At 45.0% G+C, this 10,772-nt stretch overlaps 1 protein-coding gene across 2 annotated transcripts; it reads right to left on the bottom strand.

Annotated features, from left to right (window-relative positions):
* Positions 1-133: 133 nt before the first annotated feature.
* Positions 134-8,909, bottom strand: Arl2bp (ARF like GTPase 2 binding protein). Of its 2 annotated transcripts, none has more exons than XM_005318220.5 (6): positions 8,543-8,909; positions 7,632-7,693; positions 3,853-3,959; positions 2,758-2,843; positions 2,292-2,388; positions 134-1,593 (listed from the first exon to the last, which is right to left on the bottom strand). In XM_005318220.5, exons 1-6 carry the CDS (start codon positions 8,578-8,580, stop codon positions 1,492-1,494), a joined length of 492 nt encoding a protein of 163 aa, XP_005318277.1. In that variant the 5' UTR covers positions 8,581-8,909; the 3' UTR covers positions 134-1,491. The 2 variants fall into 2 exon arrangements, with proteins under 2 accessions (XP_005318277.1, XP_021577131.1); XM_021721456.3 differs by lacking the exon at positions 8,543-8,909 and adding an exon at positions 8,145-8,490.
* Positions 8,910-10,772: the final 1,863 nt, after the last annotated feature.

The raw sequence follows: 10,772 nt of genomic DNA, 5'->3' as shown, positions 1-10,772 counted from the left end.
TGGCCACATTAAAGAGAAGATGGGGGCTGGGCATGTAGCTCAGTGGCAGAGCACCTTGACTGGCATGTGTGAGGCCCTGGGCCTGACCCCCAGTATTACAAAACATCAGTAATAAATAAGTAGAGGACACAACTTGTTTAGAATGATGGTTCTTGCAAAACACCTCAAATTTTACTCATGGTACAAAAAGTAATAAATGACACATTAGTACAGAAAAACACACAGCTTATAGCTCATCCTTTAAAACCAGAAGATAAGTGAAAAGTCAGCACAGATTCTTATTTTCACTATAAAAAGTAAAATAAAAAAAGTACACAGGGGAACTGAACTGCTTTTTCCTTCTTTCCAGGGATATGACACACATAAGTTCTCTGGTCAGTACTAAACAAAACAATGTAGTAAACTAAAGCTGACACACAACCAGTAAAGCCGTCCACTGCCTCCTCCTCATGCTGAGCTAGACCAGTGAACACCATCTTGGCAGGAGATTGTGACGGGAAGAAGAAATCGCAGAGTCTTTACCTACCCTAATAAAAAAACCAAACAACTGGCTTACACAGAAAGGGTTTTAAGCCAACATGCACAGCACACCTGACATGCCATGACGCAGGGTCGCTTCATCCTGTTCCAGCACACAGCAGACATTCTCTGGTTCTGCTGAAACAGGTGCACCAACATGAAAAGCATTTTTATCTTTACAGCACTAATGACTAAAAAGCACATAGCATATAATACTTTGATCTTTAGGTGGATAATCATGGAAGTTCCAAGATCATATCCACTAAGTTTGCCTGAGTATTCATCTATAAAAATATTTTTCAAAAATAATGCTTGAAAGAGACTTCTAGAAACAGTGGGACTATATCAGGACCAATAGAAGACAGTGTTACAAGGACCATGTATGTTAAGACTGGGAGTTGACTTTCACACGAAGCTTTTAGGTAAAGGACATCTCTCTTGGTTGACCCCACAGCCAGCACAAGCTGTGATCAGAGGAGACAGAAATCACAGGACAGGCAGCTGGCTCCAGTAGCTCCCTAGATAAAAACTCCCAAACAAAAACCCCATTGAGGGTGAAGGACTGAAACTATGTCCCATGTAAAAAAGAGCAGTGAGTGCACAAAGGACTCATGCAAAGCCTGCTGGGAAGAGGAGGGTTCATGGTTGTGGTTATACACACCAATATGTACCAGGGAAGGGCTCCCAGGTGGAATGGCTGACCTGGGCCTGATCATAGGGGCCTGACCCAAGCACCTGAGAGGTGACTAGGTGGGGAGGGGAAGAACACTAATACAAAACGGCTTGTCAGGAGAAGTGGGTCCAAAGGTCTGGTCATGTTGTTTCTGACCTGTCAATACTTAACACAAACCAAAGGCTGCAGAACAGAGTCTTTCTGAGATGGACTCTTCTGTCGTCATTAGCTGTAGTCTCTCTAAGTCTGTCAGACTGGTGACATCCAGAATGTTCCTGTTCATTGCCTGGAGATGGGACCTAGTGCCTCAGATTGTTCTGGGAAGCTGGCATAGAGGATGATTTGCACAATGAAGTCACCACTAAGCCACTGCTTAAGTCCAGACCCCGGCCTTCCTTTTCCTGCATGAAAAAGGAAACAGTTTCAAGGAGCAAGCAACAGGAAGCAGCCTTTCTGGCTCAGGACCCTGCCTGTGGTGCAGGGAGGGGGTGGGGGGAGGCGGGGAGGGGGCACAGGGATGTAAAGCAGATTATTCTGTATTTCTGCTCAACTACAGCCCTGGGCACTCTTTAAAAATGCCCCCCTCTTCACTGGAAAATATTTTTCTTATAAAGAGCCTACATTAAGACAGGATTAGACGAGTGCTTTGGTTTTTGTCCTGCTTATTTAGGGACTCTAAGGTTCTGTTTCAGCCAAACACGAAAAGGCTCTGGCCAGTTGGTTCAGGCCTGTAATCCCAGAAGCTCAGGAGGCTGAGGTGGGAGGATTGTGAGTTCAAAGCCAGCCTCAGAAACTTGGTGAGGCCCTGAGCAACTTAGGGAGACCATGTTTCTAAATAAAATTCATAAAGGGCTGAGGATGTGGCTCAGTGGTCAAGGGCCCCTGGGTTCATTCCCCAGTGCCAAAACAAACAAACAAATAAACAAAACACAGTCTGGCCAGTGGTTACCAGCTCCCTCCACTGACACACTATGTGAGCCGCTCTACTGATACTGGCCAGCTTTAAGGGGCAATGATCGGGGCAATGTGGGAGATGGTTTCCAGTTGGAACTTCCTAAATGGTTCAGGGTGGCTAGATAAAGAGGCAGTCATAACTTACTGCTCTGTAGTCCAGAAACATTTCTTTAAAAGCCAGAAAATCCGTAAATGTGAGCAGCATGTCAAATATGTCACCAGCCACTTCATCTTTATGGTGCCTGGAAAAGCAAAGGGTGGTGGCTTCAGGAATGAATGGCCAGACACATGTCACTTCAAGATTTTGTGCAGAGGGCTGGGGATGTGGCTCAAGCAGTAGGGCGCTCGCCTGGCATGCGGGTGGAGCTGGGTTAGATCCTCAGCACCACATACAAATAAAGATGTTATGTCCGCTGAAAACTAAAAAATAAATATTAAAAAATTCTCTCTCTCAAAAAAAAAAAAAGATTTTGTGCAGAAGTATTGACTTCACATCCAGAGCCCACTGAAGGTTTTCTCTTAAATAAAAAAGGCAGACTTTCCACCTCACCCCCAGTCTAGGGAAGGAGAAAGGAAAGAAACATAAAAACCTACAGTCATACTCAACTCACTGTAATGTAGTTGTGAAAGCCGCCATGTTAAATCCAGGAATCCGCTCCAGCAGCTGTTCTTCAATATATTTTTCCACCAGAGAAATCTGCAACAGTGGAAAAGATCTCAGTTAGACCACCTTTAGAGAAGCAGGACATGTTTTCAGAAAACCCATCTCCTGCCCTTGGCAGTGTCGCCCGAGACCCTGTTCTATGTGTAGGCTCTATGCTGAGTGACAGGGATACCAAAGGGGACCGAATCCCAGCTCCTGTCCTGGCTAAGTCGTGGGATTCCTGGTGCCAAGGGGCACTTGCAGGTAGTTATGCCATTAACAGGAGGCTGCTCTAACCCTGGTGGAGTCAGGCAGAGCACGGTTCCCACTCCCCAGTGCAGGAAGACAGGAAGTTAATGGTCTTCCTGTGTAGATGGAATCTGTGCAGACAGAGCACACAACAAGCACTCTGGGAGGAGTCCTGGCTCCTGCTGAGCCAGTTTCCTAGATTATGCCATGATTCTGTGTTTAGAAAATAAAGTCCTCAAGGCTCAAACCTATTCTTAGAGGCTGTGAGAAGCCTCAGGATACAGTATAAAGAGCCAAGGGCAAAAAGCTGAGGTCCCCAGGTTCTGGTCTTGGTGTTCCTATCACCTTGTAAGAGTGATCTTGGCCTATTTTCACTTTTTTTTTTTTTTCCTGGCAGTGCTGCCGGGGATTGAACCCAGGGCACTGGACATGCTAGATAAGTGCCTACCAGTGGGCCACACCCCTAGCTCCTGTTTTCTCTTTTACTTAATAGTCATGTGTATATGACTGAAAACTTAGAGGAACCAGATCAAGGTATGTGAACTCACATATTACAATCGAAAGCAGGATTATGGCAAAGCCCAACATCTTTTAAATCACAAGTTGCAAGTTCGTCAGATACCACCTGAAAGCCTTTTGGAAAACAGCCCTAAGAGCTGGGTGGAGGAAGGTGAACTAAACCAGATTCTAATCAGAATTCCTGGCAGGTTTCTGCTGGCGTTATTTTAAAAGCAAATTTCAATGTCTTTTGATTCTGAATTTGAGTTTTAAAGAAACCCTAATCTCCTGGTAGGAGAAACAAGAATTCACTTACATATTCGTTAAAAATGGGTGTGTAGATGAGTTTATTCTCTTCTGTATCTTCAAACTCCTGGTAGTACTTGTCCATGAAGTTTCTCTGTAATAACTGGAACTCGTCATCTGAACCACAGAGGGAGGAATTTATTATTTTTAATGGATTTTTTTTTTTTTTACCAGCCATTCTGATCTATGAGATGGCAACTGCTTTCTTAACAGCTAATGTTTTAAGAGGGGTTAAATAGGACACTGACTTGAAAAAAACCAATCACTCTTATTTTGTGGTACTTGAGGTTAAAGCCCAACCCTTTTTATTTTTAGACAGATCTTGCTAACTTGCCCAGGCTGGCCTTGAACTTACCATCCTCAGCTTCCCAAGAAGCTGATATTATAGGTGTGAGCCACAAAGCCTGGCTTTTTAAAAAAAACTGGTAAGATATATAAAATTTATGGTGTTAAGTTTTTTTGGAGGGGGGAAGTAGAGATAGTGGGGATTGAACTCAGGGGCACTTTACCACTGAGCCACATCCCCAGCCCTATTTTGCATTGTATTTAGAGACAGGGTCTCACTGAGTTGTTGAGTCCCTTGCCATTGCTGAGGCTGGCTTTCAATTAGATCTGTCTCAGCCTCCCAAGCCACTAGATTACAGGCGTGCACCACAGTGCCCAGCTGTTCTAACCATTCAGTTTGATGATTTTAAGTATGTCCACACTTCTGTTCAAATGACACCACCTTCTGTCAGTTTGTTTTAAACACACTCCTATAGGATGGCTTGGGAACTCCCTTATACTCCTTGTCTATAAAGGAACAAATTGTCTCTGTCTCTCTTATCTTTAAGAAATTATAAAAGCTTATTTGGCATACAGAAGGTCCATTCTCAAACTGCAGGACTTCAGACCTAATGGCAACAAGCCTCTCTCTTTATAATTTTAAAAGCAGTGTTGAAAACAGTGTAGCACTTAAAAGTGTGGAAACAACAGAAGCCAGACTGCCTGAGTTCAAATCCTACTGCCACCACTTGCTACCTGTGCGACCTTGGACAAGTTACTTAATTTCTTTAAACCTCAATTTCTTCATCTGTCTTGTAGGGTGGCTGGGTGGAATTTGAATAAAAATTCATGCAAATAAAGAGATTAGTTCACAGCAAATACTTCATGTTAGGGAATAGGGAATTTTAGCAACTGAAAAGAATATTATTTTAAAAAATAAAAGGAAAGCTTCAAGAAAGGATCCAGACTTAAGATAAATACCCTATGCCTGCAAAGGCTCATTTTCTCATAGCAGATAGTGCCCATAATAGGGAAAAGAACTGAACAGATTTCAGTCTTCCCCAGAAATCCTCAAGTCCTCATGGAAGAGCTTAATGCAAAGTGAAATGTCTATATTTAGGAATTAAGGGCACAAAGCTTTATAGGAACTGAAGGTTCAAAAAACTGATCAGTGGGCTGGGGATATAGCTCAATTAGTAGAGTGCTTGTCTTGCATGCACAAAGCCCTGGGTTCAATCCCTAGCACCACACACACACATACACACACACACACCAAAAAAAAAAAAAAAAATTGGTCGGTGATTTTCAGACTAGATTAAGCTATATGGCCAATAACACCAATTAACCATCTTTTCCTACTTCTAAAAAAACTCAAGTCAATAGACAATGTCTGTTTTAAAACTTTGCAGCCTGTTACTATTCGTATTACTTAGCAGGATTTTTTTTTTTTTTTTTTTTTTTTTAGAGAGAGTGAGAGAGGAGGGGGAGAGAGAGAGAGAGAGAGAGAGAGAGAGAGAGAATTTTTAATATTTATTTTTTAGTTCTTGGCGGACACAACATCTTTGTATGTGGTGCTGAGGATCGAACCCGGGCCGCACGCATGCCAGGCGAGCGCGCTACCGCTTGAGCCACATCCCCAGCCCCACTTAGCAGGATTAATGGATGCCAAATGAATCCAGAAATACGAACACAAAACTCAGGAAACTAGAAATCCAGCTGAAGCCTAACACCTTATTTTCTTCATGGACATTTGTGTGTATTGTTATGGTTGTTATTTTTTTTTTAAATATTTATCTTCCAGTTATAGATGGACACAATATCTTTATTTTCTTTTTTTATATGGTGCTGATGATTGAACCCAGTGCCCCGCCCCATGCATGGTAGGCAAGTGCTCCACCCCTGAGCCACAACCCAAGCCCTGGTTATGGTTTTATGTTCTGTTTTATAGTGTGAAAACTAAAAACTACCTAAAAAACCAAAATTACTCTTACTCCTATTTGTGAAATACTGGATGCTCCAATATTTTCTGAAGCTTTGCCAAGAGCTCCTTCTAGATGCCCCATTACCTGACTATATCTCTCTAGGTCCCCAAATCTATGGTAATTAGTGTCACTAGACAGGGGTTGAGGAGAAAGCCCCTGCAAGGAGGCAATGGGACTTAAACTCGGCACAAGCAGGTTCTTTTTATTTTGGTACTGGGGACTGAACCCAGAGGTGCATTACCACTGAGCTATATCCCTAGCCCTTTCTAGTTTTTATTTGGAAACAGGGTCTCACTAAGTTACTATGGCTAGCCTCAATTTCTTTTTTTTTTTTTTAAAGAAAGAGTGTGTGTGTATGTGTGTGTGTGTGTGTAAGAGAGAGAGAGAGAGAGAGAGAGAGAGAGAGAGAATTTTTTTTTAATATTTATTTATTTTTTGGTTTTTGGTGGACACAACATCTTTGTTGGTATGTGGTACTGAGGATTGAACCCGGGCTGCACGCATGCCAGGCGAGCGTGCTACCGCTTGAGCCACATCCCCAGCCCCTAGCCTCAATTTCTGATTCTCCTGTCTCTTTGCTGGAATGACAGGTGTGTGCCACTGTGCCTGGCTGTGCAGGTTCGAAAAACAGAACTGAAATGAATTTCAGGAAATGTCTAAAGAACGACACAAACAAAGATTTAATGAAGGATAGTAAAGATACATACCTCAAAGGCAGGATGCAGATGCCCCTCACCTCTCAAGAGAAGACAAGAGAATACCAAGGGTTGAACTCTCTGACTAAATACATATATGATTTTCCTGGGAACAAATGTGCAGGTTCCTAGCCAAGCTTTTGTGAAAATCAAATCCCATGTCAATCACTTGATATTTGGGGTTCAAAATGTGTCTTCTTGTTTAAGCAGCCTTGACATTAATTAGGTGTGAGCATATTGTATAGGTCTTTGAATCTGGTGACATTTAAATTGATTGTTTTTGTTCTAGTTGATCTGGTACAAGCACGGTGCTGAAGGTGTTGTTCATCTAACTAAAAAGATAAGCATGGCTAGTCATGCTCATAGATTCAGGTCTCCAAATATTAAGGGTCTCATTTCTCTCTCCCCAAGAGCCCACCTATTCTTTTTTTTTTTTTTTTTAATATACCAGGGAATGAATCCAGGGGCGCTTAAACACTGAGCCACATCCCCAGCCCATTTTATTTTGAGACAGGGCCTCTCTCTAAGCTGCTTAGGGCCTTGCTAAGTTGCTGAGGCTGGCTTTGCACTCATCATCCTCCTACCTCAGCCTCTGAAGCTGATGGGATTACAGGTGGGTGCCACTGGGCCCTTAGAACCCACCAATACTAATTAGTTGTTTTAAGGAGTATTAGGTTTCTATGACAAATCCCAGTAAGACTCAGTTAGTATTGCACTGAGAAACACTGAAATTTACATGTAACTTGATGTTTTCTCTTTTTAAAAAATCAACTCTTCAAATTGATGTCAATGTCCTTAAAAGTAATGTCCTTAAAGAGCACAGATGAGGTTGTGGCATGGAAACTTACCCATGATAATGTCCTCTAGATATCCAACCACAGCATCAAATTCTGCATCGGATGCAGAGGAGCTGAAAAATATGCCAGGATTATGTGTTGGTTCAAATCATTAATTAAAAAAAATTTTAATATTTATTTTTTAGTTATAGTTGGACACAATACCTTTATTTTATTGATTTGTATGTGGTGCTAAGGATCGAACTCAAGGTCTCGCATGTGCTAGGCGAGCACTTTACCGCTAAGCCACAACCCCAGCCCCTTAAAAATGTTTTAACGGACATTTTCCAACATGTGCAAGAGAAAAAAGAATAGTAAAACGAGTTTCCATCACTCGGCTTCAGGAATTAAAGATTAGTTGATTACTGCCTATCAACCCGAAACAGAAGAAAAAACACTAATGAAATGCAATGGCTCCACTTTTATAAAACCCGATATGACAATGAGTTATAAAAGGGACAAATTAGGGGAGCCACGGGCTATCTCCAGGCGCCTCCACCTTTATTCCCCGAGGGACCTACTCACCGCATCTTGGCTACCACGCCGCACCTACGCAGCGTGAACCAGGCGCCAGGGAAATCGTGGTCTACAGGGGAGCAGACCGGAGTCGCTGGGGGAGGGAGGTGGTGGTGGAGGTCCTCTGACCCGCGGTCAGCCCTGGCAGCTCAAGTCCCCTAGGTTTTGCTGACGCCTAAGGTTCAGGCGAGGGATTGTGATGGAGACGCTGATACTCGGTGACACCGCCCCCGCACGCCTGTCTCCCGGGACCTAAAGTTGCTGGCTCAGGGGCCGCAGAAGCCGCACAGCGGAGACCGCTTAATGGAGCAGAGCCTCGGCTGTGCCCCACCGCGACACCGACCCGAGGTCTCCCGCTTCACAGAACCGCGGCCTCCCGCAGCCGGAGCGCTGCCGGCGTCACTCACAAGGACAGCGCGAAGCTCTCTTCCTCTAGGGCGTCCATCGCCGCGGCGCCGCATCCACCTGCGCGGGCGAGCGGGCCTGTCGGCCTCTTATCCCGCCCGCGGCCCGGGCCCAGCCTCCGTCCAGCTCCGCGGAGCCCACACCCGCATCGAGGGCACGGCGGCCCGCCAGCCGGGAGGAGGCCTCGCCGCCCAGGCCGCAGGCAGCCCACGGCCCAGACGGCTCAGCGCGAGGCCCGGCCTCGGGCTCCTGGCTGCGGCCTCGCGCCAGCCGGGCCTCCTCGCACTGCGAGGCCGCTCCGCCGCCGCCGCCGCCTCGGGTCCAGACGTCGGTTACCGACCAGCGCCCCGCGCCCCGCCTCCCGTTACCAGGGTCACCGCAACCTTCGCCGCCCCGCGGGCTCGGACAGCCAATCAGAGGCCGCGTCCCCGACAGGGGTGGGGCAAAAGAGGGAGAAGGAGTCTGGGAAAAGGAAGGTCGCGAGGGATGCTGGGCCGACGTGGACCTGCGGGGAGTCGCCGCTGTGGTCGCGCGCTGTGTGGCGGCCAGGTTTCGGGTGGTTCGCCTCGAAGCCAAGAACTTTGGTTTCCTCACTTGCAACTTGGGTACAAAGCGGCCTGACAGGGTGTTTGAGAAGATTAAGTAGCTGAAAGTGTGTGATACTTTCGTTTTAAACGTTACCGAGGATTGAGCCCATGGGTGCACTACCACTAAGCAGTACATCGCCAGCCTTTTGTTTGTTTGTGTTTTTGTTTTTAATTTTGAGATAGGGTTTCGCTAAGTTGCAGAGCCTGGCCTCAAACTTGCCATCCTTCTGCTTCAGCCTCCTGAGTAGCTTACAGGCACGTGCCACCATGCCCAGTTTGAAAGCATGCTTTTAAATGGCCAAAGCACTTGAGTGCCAATCTTGAACCAGATGATGCATAAGTCATATTTGTAAGAAAGGTATCCCTTGCTTCCCGTGGAAACAGACCCCAGTGCAGGAAGTGAATATCAAAATTTACACCATAATCTTCACATAAAGATTATTAGTAAGTAGCTCCCTGGCTAATACTGCAAAACAAAAGTTGACAGAAACACCTGAACAACACAATCAGAAATAAGACAACTGGGGCTAGATTGTGGCTCAGCAGTAGAGCTCTTGCCTAGCATGTGCGAGGCCCTGGGTTCGATCCTCAGCACCACATAAAAATAAAGATATAAAATATTGTGTCTAACTACAACTAAAAAATTAAAAAAAAAAAAAAGATTGGGCTGGGGTTGTGCCTTAGAGGTAGAGCGCTTGCCTAGCATGTGTGAGGCACTGGGTTCATTTTCAGCACCAAATAAAGTAAAATAAAAGAGAGACCCTTGCTCCATAATAGCAAAACTTTGAGAAAGGATTTCCTGGAGCTGATTTCTCTTGATTGGACCATTCAGCATTATGTTTCTTTGGTTGCATGATTACCTTTTGGCCAAATGTGTGGTATGGAACTAGAAGGATTACTGTGTGAATTGAGGGTCAGATGATTATCCTGAATGAATTAGCAGACATCTTTGAATGGACATAGATATACCTTAGGATCTAAAACTAAATTTAGTCACAAAGACACAGTTGTCTTGGGTGAGATCTAATCTCAGGATACTTAGTTTAGCACCAGGTGCTAAACTTTTTGGATAGGCTTCCAAAAAGACTAGCTGAGCTGGGCTGGGTAGTCCATGAGGATGAGGATGGAGAATGGAAAGTTTCAACCAGCTGGGTAACTAAGTAAGATCCTGTTTCAAAATAAAATTTAAAAAGGGCTGAGGATGTAGTTTAGGAATAGAGACTTCTTCTATCATGCATAAAACCCTGAGTTTTTTTTTTGAACTGAGATTTTTTCCATAAAGCACTGGTCAGACAGCTCACAGGAGACTCCTGAAAGGTCCTGCCACCTACTTCTTCTACCTAGCATACAATGAACTTGCCCACCCTTCCTAAATCATGGGGTCAGGAAAGAATAATGTTTGATTTTGTCTGTTTTGGTTACCTGTTCATGTCCTCTGTTTGTCCCTCTTGGTGTCAGCTGGGGCGGATGCAGTGGAGCCAGAGAAGCTTCTTCCAAGGAGCCCGCTCATGTGGCTGGCAGTTAGCCGTGGCTTTTGTCCAGGAGCTCAGATGTGGATGCTAGCCTTGGACTAGAGGGTCTCAGTTCCTCTTCCTGTGGATCTAACTGGGCTGCTTGGTTTTCCTCATACTGTGGTGGCTGGTTC

This window comes from Ictidomys tridecemlineatus, chromosome 15 (genome assembly GCF_052094955.1).
Source record: "Ictidomys tridecemlineatus isolate mIctTri1 chromosome 15, mIctTri1.hap1, whole genome shotgun sequence".
Classification (NCBI taxonomy): Eukaryota; Metazoa; Chordata; class Mammalia; order Rodentia; family Sciuridae; genus Ictidomys; species Ictidomys tridecemlineatus.
The sequence above is the reverse complement of the archived record's forward strand: the minus strand, read 5'-3'. Positions and strand labels throughout refer to the sequence as shown.

Excerpts from the sequence above, each read along its gene's own strand:
- Arl2bp (XM_005318220.5), bottom strand. The coding sequence starts at position 8,580 with ATGGACGCCCTAGAGGAAGAGAGCTTCGCGCTGTCCTT. Across the intron at positions 7,694-8,542 it reads GAGAGCTTCGCGCTGTCCTT|CTCCTCTGCATCCGATGCAG; the intron begins GTGAGTGACGCC and ends CATATTTTTCAG. Across the intron at positions 1,594-2,291 it reads TGTTTCTGGACTACAGAGCA|GAAAAGGAAGGCCGGGGTCT; the intron begins GTAAGTTATGAC and ends TTTTTCATGCAG.